This window comes from Manis pentadactyla, chromosome 5 (assembly GCF_030020395.1).
Source record: "Manis pentadactyla isolate mManPen7 chromosome 5, mManPen7.hap1, whole genome shotgun sequence".
Taxonomy (NCBI): domain Eukaryota; kingdom Metazoa; phylum Chordata; class Mammalia; order Pholidota; family Manidae; genus Manis; species Manis pentadactyla.
In genome coordinates this window covers 165,335,633-165,356,991 of record NC_080023.1, presented here as the reverse complement: position 1 = coordinate 165,356,991, position 21,359 = coordinate 165,335,633, and the positions used below count along the sequence as shown (strand labels likewise).

The 21,359-nt window shown below is 48.8% G+C and overlaps 1 protein-coding gene and 1 long non-coding RNA gene across 6 annotated transcripts in view; one reads left to right on the top strand and one right to left on the bottom strand.

Moving 5' to 3' along the window:
- Window positions 1-21,359, top strand: part of ELMO2 (engulfment and cell motility 2) — a 35,995-nt gene that overhangs the window by 10,149 nt on the left and 4,487 nt on the right. For 2 of the 4 annotated variants that reach the window (XM_036902098.2, XM_036902100.2), the window contains exons 2-18: window positions 359-486; window positions 760-800; window positions 1,242-1,314; window positions 1,686-1,736; window positions 4,779-4,960; window positions 6,228-6,327; window positions 7,444-7,595; window positions 9,842-9,920; window positions 13,052-13,102; window positions 17,039-17,161; window positions 17,475-17,609; window positions 18,169-18,273; window positions 18,362-18,470; window positions 18,934-19,070; window positions 20,153-20,316; window positions 20,415-20,527; window positions 20,703-20,810. In XM_036902098.2, coding sequence (XP_036757993.1) covers window positions 409-486; window positions 760-800; window positions 1,242-1,314; window positions 1,686-1,736; window positions 4,779-4,960; window positions 6,228-6,327; window positions 7,444-7,595; window positions 9,842-9,920; window positions 13,052-13,102; window positions 17,039-17,161; window positions 17,475-17,609; window positions 18,169-18,273; window positions 18,362-18,470; window positions 18,934-19,070; window positions 20,153-20,316; window positions 20,415-20,527; window positions 20,703-20,810 — 1,801 coding nt within the window. In that variant the 5' untranslated portion in view covers window positions 359-408. Of the gene's footprint in view, window positions 1-358; window positions 487-759; window positions 801-1,241; window positions 1,315-1,685; window positions 1,737-4,778; window positions 4,961-6,227; window positions 6,328-7,443; window positions 7,596-9,841; window positions 9,921-13,051; window positions 13,103-17,038; window positions 17,162-17,474; window positions 17,610-18,168; window positions 18,274-18,361; window positions 18,471-18,933; window positions 19,071-20,152; window positions 20,317-20,414; window positions 20,528-20,702; window positions 20,811-21,359 lie in introns of those variants that run through there. The other 2 variants (XM_036902099.2, XM_036902101.2) reach the window with 2 other exon arrangements.
- Window positions 782-20,810, bottom strand: LOC118920751 (uncharacterized). Of its 2 annotated transcripts, none has more exons than XR_008997990.1 (3): window positions 20,678-20,810; window positions 18,910-19,030; window positions 782-1,059 (listed from the first exon to the last, which is right to left on the bottom strand). It is a non-coding gene; the product is annotated as an uncharacterized LOC118920751 (long non-coding RNA). The 2 variants fall into 2 exon arrangements; XR_008997991.1 differs by lacking the exon at window positions 782-1,059 and adding an exon at window positions 6,786-6,838.

Here is a 21,359-nt window from a genome sequence, read left to right as displayed (position 1 = left end):
TTATCTGTCTCAGAGCATATACTTCTTCCTCCCAAGGTCCCAAGACAGGAATTTGCAGTCAATTCACTCTTCTACCAGTCTTCCTGACCTTTGAACTGAAGTGTCACATGGGCAGATCTTGCTACTGGCTGATCTGCAGTTGATAGATAGGTTTGTCCCATTTCTATGTGCTGATTCAATCTAAAGAGACAAAAAGCCCCAGGAGAAGTTGTGGTGTGATCTAGAAAAATTCAAACCAAGTGGTTCGGTATGTTACTTTGGATACTGTCTGTCTTCCAGTTCTTCAAAATATCTAAGAAGAGTGAGAAATGAAAGAAAACTTGGTGACTTTCCCTTCTTTCTGATTATTTCTCCCCAGGCAGCTGTGTCTGTGTGTGCGTCTCGGAGAAGTAGGGCCCCCTGGGAACGATGCCACCACCATCAGACATTGTCAAAGTGGCCATCGAGTGGCCAGGTGCTAATGCTCAGCTCCTTGAAATTGACCAGGTGAGCTCCCGAAATGAGAAGCGATGACACAGGAAGGGTCTGGGAGGTGCACGCAGAGCACATCTCTAGGGATGGGACCGGGGCAACAGGAGTAAGGGCCAGCAGGAAAGCTGAGGCCTGTCCCACCCCATGGAAGGTTGGGCACCACGGCTTGGGAGACGCTTCTCAGGGAACAAATCCATGCGCAGGCCTCAGGCTGGTGCTGCATGGCAGCCCTTCTCACCAGAACGCTGGCACATGGTTGCTGGTGAAGGCTCACTCTCTCTCTTTCAGAAACGGCCCCTGGCATCCATCATCAAGGAAGTTTGTGACGGGTAAGTTGAAACGGGCCTCGTTTTGGACGATGGCAGGCTAAAGACTGAAGGAGCACTGCCAGACCTTGGGAGGAATGCTGCTGAAGGGTGTCCAGTTTGTTGGGTCCCCACGATGGGTCATCATCTACGAAGGAAGTGCAGCTGATGAGCCTGTCCCTAGGACCTGCTGTCTGTCTTTATTTTTCCTTTAAGTCACGGAGGGCTTGGTGGGATCCAAGATCCAGGCTGAGTCATATGTACCGCCTTTTTGGGTGCCAATCTACAAAAGCCAGAGGAGGTTATTTTTCAACATCTCAACCGAAAGCTTTGTTTTTTTCTTCCCTTGTCCTCCATACAGATCACCCAGTCCCTTGAGCGACTCTCCTGAAAACTGTTTATTTGCAGCTTCTAGACAGGCCCAGAGAAATGGCCAAACGGGCTGACTACGTTTCTCTCACCTAGGTGGTCGTTGCCAAACCCGGAGTATTACACCCTCCGCTACGCCGACGGCCCCCAGCTCTACATCACGGAGCAGGTTAGCGCAGGGAGCCGCGGAGCCATGCAGGCCTCAGTTTGAAGGCAGCCACTCCAGGAGACAGCGCAATCTGCTGTACCCACATCCAGGCAGCTTCCATTGCCTGGGGATGAACAGATTGCTTCCTGAACAGATTAGGGAGGGCCAGCCATGTCCTCTCCAGTGGCGGGAAAATGGATGTCTCCTTCCTGAGAGCCCAGGGCACTTGAAGGGGACCTTAGGTCTCCGCCAAGAAACAAGCAGGAGAAGAGGGCCTGACCGAGGAGTCTCAGTCACTACTACTTCAGAAATGACAAGTTCCTGTGGATGCAACTTGCTTGCACAATTTTAATATTTTATCACAGTGACTCTTTTTTCTCTCTTCTGCACAGACTCGCAGTGACATTAAGAATGGAACAATCCTACAGCTGGCTATCTCCCCGGTAGGTACTATGCTTTCCTTAGGAGTTCGTTTATCTAATACACATAGAGCTGCACCTCCCATGGGCCATACACTGTTCTAGAAGGCTGTGGAGGTGAAAAAGTCAGTCTCTGCCCTTAACACGTAGATGGGAGTAAACAAATACAACATAAGGCCTCCCTCAAGGGTCTTACCAGAAAGTTGCTTAGGGAGCAGTGGGAACTCAGAGGAGGAACCACGTTACTCAGCCTGGGGATTCCCAGCAAGCCTTTCCCAGAGAAGGGAACACTTAGCTCAGATGTTGAATGATACTTAGTTCAGCAAGAATCAGTTGAAGAAAGAAGAAAATGCAAAGTATTCCAAACAGAGAGGTGTGCTTTGTGGAGGACAGGGGGTGCGCTGGAAGGCTGAGGGCCTGTGGCAGTCAGTGGGAAGCCAGACGAGGAAGGTTCCCGGGTGGCCTACTTAGGGGCTCGGACTTTGTCCAGAAGGGAACACAGGGACAGTGAAAGATTCCAAGAAGGAAGGAACGTTATGTTTAGATTTGCATTTTAGGAAGATTACTTTAGTGATGGTGTGGAAGATGGGCTAAAAGGGAAGGTTGGTTGCAGGAGGAATCTTTAAGAAAAGCTAATGAGGAATCTTTGAAGAAGCCCATGAAGGCAAATGGCCTTGGAGTTGACCTAGCAGTAAGCTTGATGAATATGGTAATCTTCTGATGTGGGAGGCAGGAGGGAATCCAGGGTGACCCCCATTTCTGCCAGAGCATCCCTTAAAGGGAACTAAGGAAGCATCCAGAGGCTGGAAAGAAACCCGGGCACCCATCCATGGAAGGCAGGAACATGTCAGGACTGGGAAAGGGATGGTGTGTGATGAGCCGGGAGTGACGTGAACTGAGGGAAAAAAACATGCAGAAAGCTGCTTGCTGACCCGGGAGGCCGAGACCCCTGCTGACCTTCGTGAGAACAGCTTTGCTGGGGTGATGGCCCGGGTGCGGTGGCTGGAGTAAATGGGCGGTAAAAAGGGAGGACCCTGAGTTTACCGTATCATCAAGAAGCTTGGTTACAAAAGGAAGAAAATAGAGAAGGTAGTAACTCAGAGTTGAAAGGGTGTACTTTTTAAAAGGAGGTGACACATTGGTGTGTTTCAAAAATCAGAAAGTTCGACAGAGTAGTGAGAGGGCGCCCTCCTGCCCCCCCTCATCTGCCTAGTTTCCTCCCTCCTCTGATCCTCCGTAGTTGTTAACTTCAGTTGCAATTTTGTATGTGTCCTTGAAAATACGTTAAGGTGGAGGAGAAGGTTGATGGGGTGGTTATGGAACAAGACCTTACTGAGGACAGGAGGGCCCTAAGGCCCAGGTGGAGGGACTTGCCCTGACTGCCTGCCCAAGGAAGGCAATCCACACGGGGGTAACTTAGGGACATTTGGAGAAAGGCTTCCAGAAAATTGAGGGCCCAGTGGCACCTCTTCTCTTTTATAGCCTATCTAAGAAGAAGGGCTATAAAAACAACTAACATCTATGAGTGCCTTTATTTTGCCAAATACTTTGCATGTGTTGTAGCTTAATCTTGACTAACACCCAATGAGATGGGTACTCGTGATAGCCCCATTTTGCAGACAAGCAAACAGATGTGAAATGATTTGCCTCCTATCAAGCTGCCTCTCAGACCCAGGTCTGACTCCAGGCCGGTGTTCCTACCCATGTGTTCCTTTCTGCATCCTTCTCTTCTCCTGAACTCTTCTCGTCTTAAGGACTTCATTTTTCCCCCTTAAGCTCTGCTAATTTAATATGACAGTCAAGAAGTTACTCACTTTCATAGAGGTGCTGGAGCATTTCGCAGGCCTCTCATAAAGAGTAGTTGACTTTCCCAGAAGCACATCTCTCTGGAACAAGAGGCAGTGGCCCAGAAACACTGTCTCAGGAGGAAAATTAACATTTGGGTTTGGAAGTTTCTAAGTGTGATGCAGACCAGTGCTCTTCAAATTGTTCTATCCTGTGACCTTTTCTCACGGCGCACATTTTCTCTACTGTGGAGGCTTAGGAAGATTTCTGTATCATTGAGAGCAGTGCGCTATTAAGGGGCCATCTTCGCAGTAGTCAAAGGGGAGAGGTGGAGGGGGGAGAGCTGAGCAGGCCTGACTCCTTGGCCGGGACAGGAACTGGGCTCCCTCACTGCTTAGCTCTGTAAGGGAAAGTGCTGAGAGCTTTGTTCTCAAGGCTCTTCCATGCCAGCTGAGAACATTAATTAGCACCCAAGGAATGGTGATGAAATGGTCAGTTGTCAGGCACTGACTGTAAAGTTAGTAAGTTCAGCTAAAGGGAAGATCAGTCAGCAGCAGGGAAGGGACCGTGACTGCAGCTTGCAGAAAGGAGGCAAGCCTGCTGCTAGGAGGAGACTTGGTCACTGGCCATCATTTTCCAAAAGCTACTTTGAAATTATTAGCTGCTTCCAGCCTCTTGATATTCCTAAAGTTTCTCCAGGGCCATCATCTTGAGGAACAATGATACAGACTTTGAAAGTTAAAAGAAAAATGTCAGGCTGATCACATTTTGGGATTGAAAGGGACCTTAAAAGTGATGAGATTAAATTCTTCACCCAAGGCAAGAAGCTCTCTTACAGCTTCTCTGACAGACAGTTGTCCAGATCCTCCTTGATTGCATCCAGTAACCGAGTGCTCATTACTTTAAGAGACAATCTCTTCCACCATCTGACAGCTTTACTTAATAGAAACTCCCCTCTATTGAATGATTATCTGCTTCTCTGTGACTCGCCGTGGTCAGTGGACGCTCTCTCCCCGGTCTCTCTTGTATTCCCTCAGTGGGAATTTTTTAAATCCATAACCAGAGTGCTATAGAAAGAATACAGAGAAGCACAGATTGGCCTTAGCATACTGGTGACTCCCTGATTGATCAGTCAACATTTATCCAGCCGTTGCTAAGCAGTGTGAAGAACTAGTTCTGCCTTGGGCTTGGATGTCCACAGAAAGGCCCCTGTGAGCTAGTCACAGAGCAGAAACCCGCTGCAAGGAGCAGATGGCCCATGCCTTGTTCCTGATCTCACAGTCCCGGGCTGCACGCCAGCTGATGGAGAGGACCCAGTCGTCCAACATGGAGACCCGGCTGGATGCCATGAAGGAACTGGCCAAGCTGTCTGCTGACGTGACCTTCGCCACCGAGTTCATCAACATGGATGGCATCATCGTGCTGACACGGCTCGTGGAAAGTGGTACCAAGCTCTTGTCCCAGTGAGTGTTACTGAGGTCTTGCTCAGGGGGTTTCAGACATTTACTGCACTTCACAGGGCATCCTGTTCCCTTTTCACTGAGTCACACGAGTTTATTGAAAACCTGCACAGAGAGCAGTGTGCCAAGCACGAGGGCACACGCACTGGGGTATAAGTCACTATTGTGGTCCTCAATCTTGCAGTCTAACTAAGTAGCAGTAAAACTAGGGCCTATGAAGACAGGAAGAGAGAGGTCAGTTCAGTCTGACCTGTTAATTTATGGAAATGATTGGCCTGATGGAGGTAAGTTAGCAGACCGTTACCAACTGGAACAGGTGTCTGACCACCCTCTGCCCCCCACTCCTGTCCCCTTCTCACTCCATATATGCACATGCACATGCAAGCCTTCCTCTGTGTTTACCATAGGTTACCCCCTCCCCATTCACCATCTCCCTGCAACCTATTTGCACAGGGAGAAGAGAGTCAGAACTTCGTGATACACCGTGAACATCTGTATGACACTCCGGTGTTAAGATGAATGTGGTGGGAACCGTCTTGTGGTCACAGTGAATAAACAGATGTTTAGTTTGCCCTCTAAGCCTGCGGAGCCCAAGCTGGCAGAGAGGGAGTCAGAAATCTTCTTTCAGCCTATGGATCCGCTGTTGAAATTTGGAGCCAAACTGAGCAGCTAATCATGGGTATTTGTTTTAAGTCTTGGATTTCCCAGCTGCATGGAAATCCTGAAATCTTTGGCTGCTATCAGCACTGACCCAGGAGTTTTGCAGTCTCCTCAGAGTACAGGATTAGACTGGCCTTCATTTTCTTCTCTTTAAAATAGGGATAATAACTACCTTGCAGGTTGCATGAGGAGTATTAATGAGAAGGGATTGAGCGTGCTGTATGTAAACAGGAATATGGTCTGAATTGCAGAGCACCGTACAGATTTTTAACAAGCTAAATGTAGAAGAGGAGAGACAAAGGGGGGAAACATTTTCATCCTTACTGTCCATCGGCAATTGGGAAAGGGCTTTGCATACATCGTTATCTTACCTTCACCACAAGCCTGTGAGGTTAACTCAGTTTTACAGAGGAAGACACTGATGTTTGCAAAGACAAAATGTGTAGAGAGCAATAGTAAACAGGAATTGAACGTATTGTTTCTTGTAGTCTGCTGCCTTGGCCTAGGGGTGAACATCTGGCAATAGCTCCCTTGGGTCCCCCTACCAAGGGTGGGGTTTGACAGTTCTTAACCTTTGTATTACATTGTGTGTGTTTTGCCCCTGTCTCAGCTACAGTGAGATGCTGGCATTCACCCTGACTGCCTTCTTAGAGCTCATGGACCATGGGATTGTCTCCTGGGACATGGTTTCCAGCACCTTCATTAAGCAGGTGAGGGCTCTGCCATGCTACGCTTCTCTCCTCCTTCAGTTGCCAGTTCTCTGAGTTTAAGGAGAGGCGCAGGCAAGGCAGCCATTCTGCTCAGGGTTGACCTTCTATCCCAAGGCTGGAGTTTTCATCCTGAGGCTCCACTTCTGTGGCTCCTGCAAGGCTTACTCGTTGCACTCTTAGGACTTTCATGAGAAGATGGACTGGGCTCTCAGGACTGAGTGTGGCCAAAGGGGAGTTGCATAGTCAATGAGACCTGGGGTAACGCCAGCCAGTCATCCAGCACCATCCCTGTCTTCCTGGGCCCCCCCTTTCCTTTGGGTAAAAACATCTTAATTTCATTTGCCTTATGTTTCCAAGTCTGCTTTCTGTGCAAGGTAGATGTACAAGGTAGCCTGTTTGGATCGAGTCTACCTTCTGTTTACAAATGTGCAACATAGCCTGTTTGGATTGTCAGATTGTCGGGTGGAAGGGCTGCTTCTCCTCTTGCTGTCTTTTCTTCTACAGGAAGGGCCTGTGTCAATTCAGAAAACAGAACTAAAACCAAGGAATGATACATCTGCTAACCTAGAACTACACTCTCATTGGCTTGGGACATTGGGAACTTCCCGATGCTGGAGATATTTAGGCAAAAGTGAAGTGACCCAGTGTCAAGGATATTATAATGGGGATTGATTAGAGGGATTAGATTATAAGATTTTGAGGCCTTTCTACCTCTGCTGTTCTATGTGTATATAAGAACAGAGTGTATGTCAGGAGAAGAATACATGGAGATAAAATGAGATCCCAGTTGCCATAAGATCCCCCGCTTTCTACACACAGCTGTTTTATCCCTGAACACTTATTTGAAAACAAAAGATTGCACCCTTAGATTTTTGAGGCAACACAGTTGACCGGATATTGTAATTTGAAATTTAGTCATCCATGCCTAGGGAATCCCTGGCTTATTAGCCAGGGTAGCCTTAAACCAGATACCACTGTCCACCTCGGGGCAGCCACCCAAACGTAAGCAGCATGCTTAGGAGGAGAGAGCCTGTGTGGGCAAGCATCAGAAACCCAAGCCGTCCAGCTCTCCTGGGCCCTGAGCTTCCTAACAGGCCTGCCCCACTCTGGCTTTAGATTGCAGGGTACGTGAGCCAGCCCATGGTGGATGTGTCAATCCTTCAGAGGTCCCTGGCCATCCTGGAGAGCATGGTCTTGAACAGCCAGAGTCTGTACCAGAAGATAGCTGAGGAGATCACCGTGGGACAGCTCATCTCTCACCTCCAGGTGTGAGTAGGAGACCCTGCCCGGCCTTCCCCACCGTTCTCTCCCCTCTTACTCTCTAAGTCTTCCAGTCCTGCTGTGGCTTTGCTTGTGTTCCAAGCTGATGGTCTGCTTGTTCGTTCACTTATCACCGCTTCACGGCCCTGCCAAAATTCCTCTTGCAGCTCACACCTGGTTGCGACATGCTCCTGCTTAGCAGCCTCTCCACCTCTCCTTAGGATAAAGTGAAATTCTCCAAGCCTCCTGCACCGCTGTGGTACCAGACAGAATTTGATGTCTCATCCTCTGTGGGCCAAATGGTCTCTGTTTGTACCTATAATTACAGTTGTATAAAATGCTGTATCTTTATTACCTGTCTCTTATTTTAAACTTTGAACTCTCTGGGAATAGGGGCCAATCATTTTGTATCCCCTGTTTGGATTTTATAGGCTCTCAGTTAGTATTTGTTGAATGAACCCTTACTGAACTGGCAGTGTCCTGCAGGAGGTAGCAGCCAGTACTGCCTAGGGCATGAGCTCAGGTGTCAGTTCAAATCCGGGCTCTACTGCCCACCAGGTCTCTGCCTTCCGGCCTCCTCTTGAGACTGGGGTGAATTATCCCCATCTCTCAGACTTAGGGGGATCAGAGGAGATAAAAGATCTGGCACAGTGGCCAGCACGGGATAAAGATTCAATAAATTCAAGAGGTTTTTTTGCTTTTGTTTGATTTTTAAGAGGCTTACCACATCGTAAAGCATTTTACCAGGTAATTACCTCAGAAGAGACAGATGAACGCTTGGGTGCATTGTCCCTCTCCTCTCCATTCCTTTTACTTTACTTTCAACCATTCTATGCAACTTAAGGGCTGGACTTCCCAAGACAAGGGTGGTAGGACTGCTGGTTTCTTTCTGGCTCTTGTGCCCTTCTTGCATTTTGGACACTGGCAAAATGCTGCCAGAATGCCCTGTCAGTTCCGGGGGAAGCCATAGCTCCCCGACCTGGTGTTTACAGCAGCCTTGTCTTTATGCCGCTCTGCTTCCAACCTGTCCTCCCCACTGATCCAAGTACAAAGGAAAAGAAAGCACAGGGAGATTTGAAGCTCTGATTTCTCCCTGTCCTTCCAAGGGATTGTTCAGCCTCCTTTTTCCTACCCCAAAAGCCAAAAAGGTTGACGGAAGTGAGAAGGACATTATAAACTCCAGATGGAGGATTCTGATTTTCCTGACCTCAGACATACCTCTCTGCTTTTTTGTTTCTGAATTGGGAATGACCGGGTGCCTCCCTCAGGGTGCTAGAAGAACATGGCATTTCTCAGCAGTCCTTCCATGAACACTTTCAGCCCACAGTGTCACCAGAAATGATGTCCTCTGCTGCTTGGGCTGAGGAACCCTTAGTGCCTCCGTTAGTCTTCCAAGGTGCCCCCTACCCAGCCAGGAAGTCCAATGGCTCCCAGAATGCACCAGTGTGGCTGGTGGAGACTGCTTGTCAAGTGCCAGGATTATAAGGTTCAGAGAATGATTGTAGTTGTTTTCTTTGTTTAAAATAAAGTAAGTTTGTAGTTGAAACTTCAAAAATACAGAAAAGCACAAAAAGTAAATCATTTGCCCATTCTTCCACCTCAGACATAAACGTTAGCATTAAATCGACTGTCCCACCAATCCTTTTTCCTATGCATATTTTTAAGAAAATTGGGATCTTTTATACATACTATGTGTACCTTGACTTTTTTACAGAATAATATATCTTAAACATTTCCCATGTCAAAAAGTTTTCTAAAAGGGTGGTTTTCAATCATTTTTTGCATCCCAGATGCATTTGAAAATCTAATAGCTGTTATGGACTCTCATTCCTTGAGAAAAATAACACATAGTCAACCATGACATAGACATTTCTAAACCATTTCTAGGGCTCACAGACACTCTGAACCCATCCCTGAATCCCAGCTGAGAACCTTTACTCTAAAACTTGATTTTTAATGACTACATAGGATTTTAGTGTATATAAACAGTTGCCAGTGTAGACATTTGGATTATTTACTGTTCTTTTTTTTAATAGTACTTTAATGAAACCGTTTGCCAATTAATCTTACACAGCGGTGTATTTACTAACTTGGGATAAATTCCTACCAGTAGGAGTGCTGGGTGGAGGAGTATGCCCACTTTTGAGGCTTAGCCCCACGCAATTATGATCTGAGTGATTGTGCTAATCTGTCTCTAAGTATCTCACTGGTCAGTCTTCTAATCCTCCTCTGCCTTCTTTCTCCATTGACACAGCTCCAACCAGGAGATTCAGACCTACGCCATTGCACTGATTAATGCACTTTTTCTGAAGGCTCCTGAGGACAAGCGACAGGTCTGTGGCTGCCTTTTCAGCTTTCATCTCCCAAGAGACGAATTCTCACCCCCCCCCCCACCCTTTGCTGTATAGAGAGCAGAAACCCCGTTCTCCCAAGAGCCCTTCCTCCTTGGGAAGAGTGGCTTTGCTAAGGAGGACCCAGGAGAACAAGGAGAGAAACCAGCTGGGTCGTAGGTCTGAGCAGGGGTCTATACATTTTTTACTCCAGAGACCCAGGAAGTAAATAATTTTTCACTCTAGGGCCGTGATGTATGTGGCAACTATTCAGCCTTGCCACTGTAGCCAAAAGCAGCCTCAGACAGTAGATAAACAAATGGGTGTGGCTGTCTTCCAGTCAGACCTTATATGCCCAACCAGGAGACAAGCCTAGTTTGGCCATAGTTTCCTGAGCCTGGGTCAGAGGATCAAGGAAGAGGACACCCTCTGGGTATCACTGTCAGTGCAAGGAGACCAAACAGATGACATTCTTACTTAAGGAAGCAGGAGTAGAGGGACTTAGTATGAAGCTTCATATATAAAGATCCTCTGATCCAGGTTCTCAACTTATTTCTGCCCCTGTTAACTAGCTGTGTGACATTACACAAATCACTTTAACTTCTCTGAACCCCGGTTCAGGACCCCGGTTTCTTTCTTTTGAACCTGTCATATGGGAGCAACAACATTGCCCCATTCACTTCATAAGGATGTCATGAGGAAAAACGACCCCTGTCTGACAAGTGAGGAAACCAGTAATCAGCTGGGCGAGGAGCCAGCACTGACCTAGGGGCCCGGGGGCCGGAGGCTAAGTGCTTCTGCCACGGTGGGCAAATGCTTTAATGTCTCTGGGTCTCAGTTTCTCTAAACGAAAGACCAGGTTAAATGACATCTAACACTGATGTTCTAGATTTCTTTGGCAAAAGCCCAAGTAATATACAAAAGAAAGACTTTTTAATTCCCTGTCTATACTGTGGGCTCAGTAAGGTGGAATTCACGAGGGCTCCTGTACCAAGCCCTTGGTGGATTTCGTGGGAGGACCAAGAGCATCTGTGGTTCTGTCTGTCCTTGTCTGTGTTGGATGGCTTTGCTTTGTTAATCTCTTCCTTCCTGGTCCTGTTTTGCGTGTAAGCTGAAAGCTCATACTTCCATCTGCTTCTCTCTGTGCTTTTTGCTTCTGCCGGCAGGACAAGCACCTTAATCCTCTAGACCTGCCTGTCACTGTAAGTAGCTCCACTGTGTGGAAAGGGCCCCTGCTCTCTTCCAGGTGGGAGGTCAAAGCTGGGCAAGTGTCTCAGTATCTGATCAGACGTCCAGGACACTCCCAAGACCCAGGGAGAGGCCGTGTGCTATAAATCTCATTTGTCAGGACAGTAGGGAAGTGCTGCAGATTAGAATCACTTAAAGGATTAAGGGGACGCCTGCCCCAGGGAGTGAAGCCCAGTCTTCCCTTTGTGGCCTGCCTTTACGTGGGTCTGTGGTTCAGCCAGGCATGATCAGATTCAGAAACAGCCTGTGGCTTTCCTCTAGATAGCACAGAGGCCTTGGCTTCCAGCTTGGTATAACAAAGATAAAGGTAATCCATGTCCTTTTGGATGCTTACTAGCTTGCAGGAATTTGAAAAGGTTTAGACAGTTGACAGAAGGGAATTTGGATGCCCCCTTCTTGGTTAGAGGGAGCTCTCAAGAGGTTGGCTTGGTGAGAATATGAAGAAGGATGAGTATTTCCCCCAGCACCACAGAGAAGCTTTTGGTCTGAGCCTTAACATTCTAGCAGTAGCCACTGTCAGTCAACCACTTTATGAGTTGTCCACAGCAAGATTTAATCTCAAGCCCACCTCCTATAGCTGCCAAAGACGTTTCTAGACCACCTTCCTCCTGCTAGCCAGTGTGTGCTCAGGGGATGCAAAGTAAAATTTAATGTTCCTGTCAGCATCAGCTGTTTGGAATATGGCTAGAAATCTAGAAGGAGAGAGAAAGGCCTTGCAGCTCTGAGAAAAATGACAGTGCTCATGGATATTGCTCCATAGGAGAGGTGTGACAGCTCCCTCAGGCCCACTGATTTAGAATTACCTATAAAATTAAATTAAGGCAGCAGTTTAGAAAGTGAAGTCATACTAATTAACACTATAAGAAGGGATGGCTGACATTGGAAGGAGGAGACAGGATTATGAAAAGCTGTCAGAAAAATTAAAACCGTAGTAATCTGGGACCATTTTGTTTAGGGAGAAATAGCGTCACGTTCAATAGCTCCTTCGGGTTTTACAGTGTCACAACACAGCATAACTGATGTTCTTTCTGATGAAGCCAAGCTCTTGGTAATGATTAAATTATAATCACTGTAGTCTCTGGAAGTAAAGAACTGTATATGATACAGTTTTAGGAAATTTGCATAGGAAAAGTCAAGATAAGGTTCTGAAAGGACCCTAAAGCTTTGCTCCCTGGAAGATTCACTTACGTAGCAGACTTTCTTTCCTGAGTGTGCTAATAAGTAAATAAATAAAGTGCTACTGTCAAAATCTAAATCAAATATAATAAAAAAGGTGACCCTGTTATAACAAATTACCCCAAAGCACCCAACGCGTTGTTCTCTGTAAACCAGTCAGAGGCTCATCACGGACCCCTGGCCGGCTCAGAAACGCCACGCCCTGGCTCTGTCTGCTGGTAGCTGGTGTGGCTCTAGGGGTATGGCGGGGGTGCTGGGTCCGGAGCCCTTCACCCACTTTGGAGTCATGTTTTGTTGGAGTCCCTTCCAGCCTTGTGGTGGGTGGTGTCTGCCTGGAATGGTGCGTGTAGCTGGGGAACCTTCATGCTGCTCTGTGCTCTGTGCGCGCTGTTCCATCCACCAACATCCTTGTAACACAAGCGTCTCGTCCTGAAGCAGTCTTTGTCCTTCCTGCAGATGATGCAGTTGATCGTGCCACAGGAAGGGAAACCCCATTCTAGTTAATTTGCACTCATGAAAAAATGTGAGAGAATTTGAGCAGAAAATACATTTGATGGTCCTTGGGTCTTTCTTTCTGTTTGCCCGCTTTTCATTTGAAAGGGAAAAATATGTAAGAGAAAAATCCCCAGAGCTGTGACACCACCTTGCTCTTAGCTGTCATGGCTGTGTGCCTGCCACCTTGCCTTACATTGGCTTACTTTTCTCCATAGGATATGGCCAATGCATTTGCACAGAAGCACCTTCGGTCCATAATCCTGAATGTAAGTTCCTGGAACAAACTGTTTTTTTACTATTGTTGTTGTGTTATTATTTATAACAATTATTACTATTCTTGTTATTACTGAAATTTTTGAGTGGGGAGGGTATTCAGAGGGAACTTAACAGTAGGTGCTGCACACGTCTTACGCTGGGAAGCTTTTTCTTGTAATCCTCTGTAAGCAGAGTTGTCTCTGGGAGGCTGTGCCCCCAGGACTTGCAGAGCCTCTAAGGAGGTACTGAGGCCAGCCATGTGGGGTTGCTCTGCTGCTCCAAAAATGTCTAACCAGAGGGAGTGTGTTAAACTAGGTACAAAGACGAAAGTAATTCATTCAACTCACACCAGTCATAAACCTGAGTTGTATGGGGTGCTAGTGATGATAAAACGTGTGTTTGTTCTGAAAGAACTTCCAGGGCAGTAGGAAAGGTAAGTGGTCACAGCACTGTGTAGTCAGTGGTTTCATAATTTATGGTCTTGGAGATTTCAGAGGAGGAGGAGTCAATCCTGCCTGGAAAGAGAGAGGTGAGGAAGCCCTTAGGGGAATGTCTTCACGTGAAGCTGAAACAAGTAAAAGACCCAGAAGAAAAGAATTCCAGTAGTGGGTGGCTAGAATCCAGAAGGAGTGTGTGACTGAGTAGAGGATGGGACAAGGAGCATATTTGTGAGGCTAGAGGGATGGCAGAGACTAGATCAGGTAGGGCTGTAGTCTTTTTTCCCAAGGGCAAGTAAAGGAATTTATAATCAGGGTGGTGAAATAACTAGACTGGCATTTTAGAAAAATCATACCATAAGACCTATGTGTCCTTAGGGGGGTATGAGGGAGGAGAGAGTGGGAGTTGGTGGGGAAAGGGAGGCATTTGAGAGAGGGGATTGTAGGGTGGGAGGAGCCAAGGATCTGGATTAAAAGCAGGTCATTTTATCAGTTGTCAAAAATAAGGGGAAAAAACTGAGAAACAACAGTAGTCAGGTGTGAAAGGCTTAATCATTCTGAGCATGAACTTGGGAGTCAGCAGCCCCCACTGCCATTAACCAATCTTTGATCTAGAGCAATTCACTTAACTTCTGCAGGCTTCAATTTGCTCATCTAGATGTGAGGACTAAATGAGCTAATATATATACAGTGCTTAGCAGGGTGCCTGGCACTTGCTAAGCACTCCATTCGTGTTGGCAGTTTTCTCTGAACAGGATAGAAAGGTGATAGAATTCACTAAGTAAGCTCTGAGCATTTGTGAGGTTTCACAATCAGCTGCTCTAAACACGCAGAGCCCACCAGACATCACCTTGCAGAACTAGCTCCTGCCTGCTGACCTTTCCCCTGGTCACAGCACCTGCCAGCCTGGCAGGAAGGACCTGGACAGATGCACTCTGTCTGCAGGTGACGGAGAGGAGGCACACTGGTGCCCACGCATTCTCCTCCACATTCCTGAGCAGCTGTCCTGGGTGCTGTAACCTCTGCCTGTGTGGGAGCAAGGGTGCCCTTCTGAGTGAAATTTAATGAATTTCAAAGCTTATTATTTACTTAAATGGGGTTAGAAGCTCAGCTCATTTCTGGACAAACCTTGTAAACAAGCAGAGATTCCACTAGAGAAGGCAGTTCAATGTCAGGGCTCAGGACTTAAGTGGTCTGTTGGGAAGGTGGTTAATGCCTGGGATTTAACCCACTCAAGCCAGGGTGCAGGCCTTGATGTCCTTGACAGTCGAAGAAGGCTTTGGAGTGGCTTTATGAGTTATGAAGAGGTGAGGAGGAAGGAATAGGGATGGACAGGTAGTGGCAGAGGGGGACACTGAGAAGGGAAGGGCTCAGGGTGAGGCCGGAGGAGGCGGGGAGGCGACGGAAGTAACGGCGGCAGAGAAAAGACCCTGAGCAGTGAGACTGCAGGGAGGGAGGAAAGGGGACCACGGGAGGAGGGGGAGCAGAGCCGAGAAGGAAGTAGGCTGGGAAGGTGGAGAGAGACAGTGCAGCTGATCTAGGAGAGAGATCTCTTGCTGGAGAGACAGAGGGATTGCACCGGACCGACGGCGCTAGAGAGGGCTGGAGACGGCCACCATGCTGGGAGGAGAGGCCAGGGTGTCAACACGCTCCAGGGAGGCATCAGAAGCAGTGTGTGGGCAGAACTTTCTGCAGGTGTGGGAGGCTGTCCATAAGGGCAGCCACTAGCCACATGAGGCCACCCAGCACTTCAGTTTTGTCTGGGTGACTGGGAAACTGAATGTTTAATTTTTTTTATTCCAATTTTAAACTTAAATACCCACATGTGGCTTGTAGCTACTGTATTAGGCTGTGCAGATCTAGAGAAAGAGATAGAAATGAAGAGCATTCTGAAGTCACAGGGTGGGGAGAGGAAGTCTAGAACACCACCAGCCAGTGGAAATACATGCAAGCCACTTACTTTATTTTAAATGTAGTAGTGATGCTACTAGAAAGGAATAGGGGAAATTTAATTTCAATAACATATTTCATTTAACCCAGTATATCCATAATGCTATGACTTCAACATGTATTCAACAGAAAAACAGTATTGAGATACTGAACATTTTCTTTTTCCGTATTAAGGCTTTGAGACTCTATGTGCATTTTTTTATTTACTGCCCATCTCAGTTTGGATTAGACACATTTCAGGTGTTTCAACAGCCTTGTGGCTAGTGGCTACCAAACTGTACTGTACACAGGTCTAAAGAGACTCATCTCAAGTCCCAGAGCAAGCTGCAGAGAGAGCTGACCTAAAGTAGAGGAGCTCTAGAAAGACACTGATTTATTAGAGTCAGCTCCAGGGCGGGGCTGTCCGGTAGAACTTTCTGTGATAATGGAAGTGCTCCATATCTACTCTAATACTGGTGGTGGCCACTAGCCACATGCCTATTGAGCTCAAGATGTGGCTACTGTGATTGAGAGTCTGGATTAACTTCAGTTCATGTTCACCAACTTAAAATGTATTTAGGCACATGTGGCTATTGGCCACCGTGTTGAACAGCACTGCTGTGGACATAGAGCTAGGCCGAATAAGAGGACCTGAAGGACACGGAGGGTATGTGTGGGAGATGGGGCGTCAGCCTCCACTGGGCAAGAAAAGTCTAAGAGTGACAAGACTCAGGATGCTGGGGGAGACAGAGGGAGTGCGAAATGCTAGGGAGCCAGTAGGCAAGAGTGAGGGATCGTGGGAGTGAGCACGACGGCGAGAGACAAGCACCCAGCCCAGCATCACTGTGCCCTGGGGATAGCAGGAGAGGAGGTGTGCAAGCAATGGACCGAGGTGTAACAAGAGAGCAGAGGGGCCCAAAGTGGGGGGCACCAGAGGGACTGTGGGGGTGATGGACTGAGCAGGGTGGGGGGCACAGAAAGGGAGCAGAGGACAGAAAGGACACAGGGGTGCTGTACACAGGGTGAGTGGAGAGAAGGGGAGAGAGTGAAGGGTTGGGCAGGGCGTTAGATGTCCCCCTTTGTGTGAGTGATACTATTTAAAGAAAATGACCTTTTCTAAAGCTTCTCCACTCAGTGAGGCCATCCAAAACATTTTATTTTTCTAAGAGAAACAAAGGAACCTTACTGTCCAACTCTGCGAGCGACTCTTGCTCTGTGCCCTCTTGTGTTGGCCTGAGCAGGCCTATATGGTAGCCAGTTGGAGTGGGGGCCCACTGCTCACCTCCCTCTCCTAATCTTAATGAGGAGCCTTGCAGTGTGGCGGGTGCCGCCTCCCCCTTTGTCCCACTCGCCCTGCCCAGGGGAGTGCAGAGAAAGGACTGCCTCGGGTCTGCAGTGAATCATCTCTGCCTGAATCAAGCCCATTCAGACTCCATCCCCTTCTAGAACATGAAGTCCCTGTGTGTGGGAGGAAAGCCCTGCTCCCTGCCTGGCGTACTTTCTTTTTCACCAGCACAGATGTGACTCTTCAGCAAAAGAAAATCAGCTCAGCCCTCAGCTCCCTGCCTTTGCTTTTTCCAGCACGTGATTCGAGGGAACCGCCCAATCAAAACTGAGATGGCCCATCAGCTGTATGTCCTGCAAGTCCTGACCTTTAACCTCCTGGAAGAAAGGATGATGACCAAGATGGATCCCAGTGACCAGGTAGGTGGTGCTGAGTGGGACGGAGCTTCCCTGGTATGAACCGTGTGCTGCCTGACATAGGTTCCGCCCTTAGTCTACGTGTTGAGCAGCTGCTGCATGTCAGGGATGGTTTGTCAAGTCTGCTGGGGAGATGTAGCTCTGTGCCTCACCGTCATCACTTCCTGGGGTGGCTGTCGGCCAAGCCCACCTCTGTCCTGCTAAGGGGAGGTGGTGCCCCTCAGAGTTCTGCCCCCCAAAGCCTGACCCACTCTTTCTTGTCCTTGCTTCTCTTGGTTAGAAGACTCACCTGCTGGTTGTCTGTTTCACTTCTCAGGCTCAAAGAGACATTATATTTGAACTGAGGAGGATTGCATTTGATGCCGAGTCTGACCCCAGCACTGTCCCTGGAAGTGGGACTGAAAAACGCAAAGCCATGTACACCAAGGACTACAAAATGCTGGGATTTACTGTAAGTTTCCCAAAGCACAGATGTTGGTAGGCCTTTTCCCCTGGCAGGAAGTCCGGGGACCCGCCCAGACAAAGCCCTGAGACCCCTCCCTCCTCCTGGTGGCCCTGGGATAGATAGTTGACCCTAAGAGGCGGCTGGAGGGGCCTTGACACCTGGTTTGCTTCGGTGGTGCCAGGCTCACAGGTTTCCATGTGCCATTTGGCCCTGGGAAACAAACCCCCCATACAAGGGCCAGAGTCAGCCAAATAGGCAGGGAAGGGACCTCTCACAAAGCCAGGTTCTTTGAAAGCTAGAGTGGATATTTTCTGATAGGATACAGCTTGAGGATGGAGTTAATTCAGTAAATATTTACTGCATACCTACTAGTGCCCCGTGGTATGATAGGCGCTGGGAAGACACACAGAGTTGAGCGCTCAGGCTCCTAGCAGAGCCAGGCGTGGGAAGAGGGCTAGGAAAGAGGTAAGACCCCAGTCCGGAGGCTGGCGGTGGGCCTTCCGCTGAAGCGATGCTGCACACAGGGAGGCTACTGAGTCTCAGAGTGGGTTTCTTTTTTCTCCAGAACCATATCAACCCAGCAATGGACTTCACCCAGACTCCTCCTGGAATGCTGGCCTTGGACAACATGCTGTACTTGGCTAAAGTCCACCAGGACACCTACATCCGGGTACAAGCTGGGCCAGCTCTCAGTCCTGTGCTGCGTCGCTCGCCTCCCTCTCTCACCTTCCTCACCTGCCTTCCCTCTTTCGCCCCAGATTGTCTTGGAGAACAGCAGCCGAGAAGACAAACATGAATGTCCCTTTGGCCGCAGTGCCATCGAGCTCACCAAAATGCTCTGTGAAATCCTACAGGTTGGGGAACTACGTAAGTCTGCAGCTCCCTCTCTTCCTGCAGCCATTCCTTACAACCAGGAGCCTGCTGAGGCTAAAAGTTATGAAGTTAGGTGTCAGTGGGACTGGACAACCTTATTGTGTATTTTTTTAAGTCACTGAGTGAGCTGCCATCCATCTTATCCTCGTTGATGGGAATCATGGCTGTCGCCTTGTGTGAGCTGGTAATTTGAACATGTTCAAGCGCTGTGCTGCCTCTGCTCCCGTGTGTTAGAGTAGCCGAGTCCGTAAGAGGGTAGAGCCCGGCCAAGGGAAGGAGGCCCTGAGGAGGCAGCTGGGAAGCAGAGGAAGCCCCATGTCACAGCTTCATGAGCCTGGGCCTCGCTCCACTTCTGTTCCTTGGGGCGTGGGAGCAGAGGGTCCAGAGTTTCAGGACGTGAGCTCCCGGGCCCCTTTGGGTAGACCCCTCCCACCTCCCTGTTCCTTTCCTTCCACAGCAAACGAAGGACGCAACGACTACCACCCGATGTTCTTTACCCATGACCGGGCATTCGAAGAGCTCTTTGGGATCTGCATCCAGCTGTTGAACAAGACCTGGAAGGAGATGAGGGCAACAGCTGAGGACTTCAACAAGGTCAGTGTCACAGAGCTCTGCGGTCCACGGGCTGCGACCCTCACGTGACAGCTGTGACAGCTGGCTGGAGCCTGGTGAATCTCTAGACTGGACAACCAGTTTGGTCTGCAGCTCAGAGTCCCAAGACTGAGGCAGGCACTGAAGAGCCTCGGTCCCCTCTGGTTGTGCTGCTTTTGTGACCCTGAGCAGGTGTCCAACCCTTGGTGCCCTGGCCCCTCACTTATCCAGTGGAGCCAGTGCTTGTCCTGCTTGGCTTCCTTAGGGGGCAGGAGGATAAGCATCATAATCACAGCTGTAGTTTATTGAGCACTTGTGTGCGGGCGCTGTTGCAGTTTTGTGCACCGAAAGTGGCAGGGAGGATGGACTGGAATGATGTACGTGTCAAGGTCATTGCTCATGCAATCTGAGTGCCCACTTTCTGGCGAGCACTGCTAGACCCTCAAAGGCTGATAGTCTAGGAGATGAGTATTTTGAAACTGCTCATCTCATTGTATAACATTTGGGGAATATAAAGAAGGAAAAGTTCTCCATAACTCCACCATCCAGCCATGACCATTTTTATGTTTCCCTCTAGTCTTTTTTCCTATAGATTTTTCCTTCATTGGTGGAGAGCTGACTAGACGTGTGGTATGATACTGTTTTTCTCTTTAGCTTTTATTGTTTAGGGGAAGTAACACATTTTTTTAACACACCATATAGCATCTCGTAATCCTTTAAGCAGCACATTACAGAAGATGGGTCTTTTTCTTGCTTTAAAGATGAGTAGATGGAGGCCTGAGAGACTAAATGACTTGCTCAAGGAACAGACTGAGGGACAGAGTCAAGATCTGAACCCATTTGTCCCTGACTCTAAAAACCTGTGCTCATCCCACCACACCTTTAACTAATTGAAATGTGTGAGAAATAAAGCATTTGTCAGCATCAGCCGTTTGTCCTCAGTAACCCTCCAAGGAAAAGTGCCTTAGGCAGCCGGCACTCCTACTCGTCCGGCAGACGTCCGGTGCGCCTGCTGCTCCCCAGACCCAGAGTCCGCCGTCGGTTTGTAGAGCAGCAGCGAGGCAGTGGCCTTCCTCTCCCCTTAGGTTATGCAGGTAGTCCGAGAGCAGATCACTCGAGCTTTGCCCTCCAAACCCAACTCTTTGGATCAGTTCAAGAGCAAACTCCGTAGCCTGAGCTACTCTGAGATTCTGCGACTGCGCCAGTCTGAGAGGCTGAGTCAGGATGACTTCCAGTCTCCGCCAATTGTGTAAGTGTCAGCCCCGACTGGGCACCAGCTCTGCCTGCCTTCAGAAGCCCTGCTTGTCCCCGTGACTGTCTCCTTCCTCTGGTGCATGTCCACCCCAGGGAACTGAGGGAGAAGATCCAGCCCGAGATCCTTGAGCTGATCAAGCAGCAGCGCCTGAACCGGCTCTGCGAGGGCAGCAGTTTCCGGAAGATCGGGAATCGCCGAAGGCAAGGTGAGGGGGGCCTGGGCCCAGGCTGGGCCTTCCTGCCCCGAGTCACTGCTGGAAGGGAGCCTGGCCCCACGGCCCTGCAGGAAGCAGGCAGGGAGCAAGCCATCCTGCCCTGGGGGTGCCCAGGACTACCCCAGCACCGGCCCTGCTCACCCGCTCGGCTCCCCTTGTGTTCCAGAACGTTTCTGGTACTGCCGCTTGGCCCTGAACCACAAGGTCCTGCACTATGGTGACTTGGATGACAACCCGCAGGGGGAAGTGACATTCGAATCCCTGCAGGAGAAAAGTAGGTTCATTTCCCTCTTGCTGTGTCATTGGAGCTGGGCTTCTAGTTCTGAGTTCTAGTCCTGGCTGTTTCCCACGATCTGGTCTTGGGCCAGTTACCTCTCCGGACCCACTTCCTCATCTCTCAGAGGTCATCTGCCCGGCCTCCTCACAAAGCTGTTTGGAGAATTCAGGGGGGTGACAGATGGGAATGGGTTTGGCAGATGGTAAAGGGTGGTATGAGACTAGGTTGAAAGGCAGTGGTTGAGAGCAGAAGCTCTGAAGCTGGGCTGCCTGGATTCAAATCCTGGCTTTGCTATTAATTCTAATTAATTGTAGGTTAATTTTCCCTCTGCCTTGTTTTCTTCTATAAAATGGCAATAACAGCCACATTTCTCTTGTAAGAGGATAGAATGAGAATGAATGGAAAGCACTTGGAAGGGTGGCTGGCAGGTGGTGAGCGTTACTATTAGCTCAGCCCCTGCTCTTCGCCATGGTGGCACTGTCATCTCCATGACTGTGAAGTGGAAGTGAGGTGAGTGTTTGACTCCTTGCAGAGACAAGCCAAACA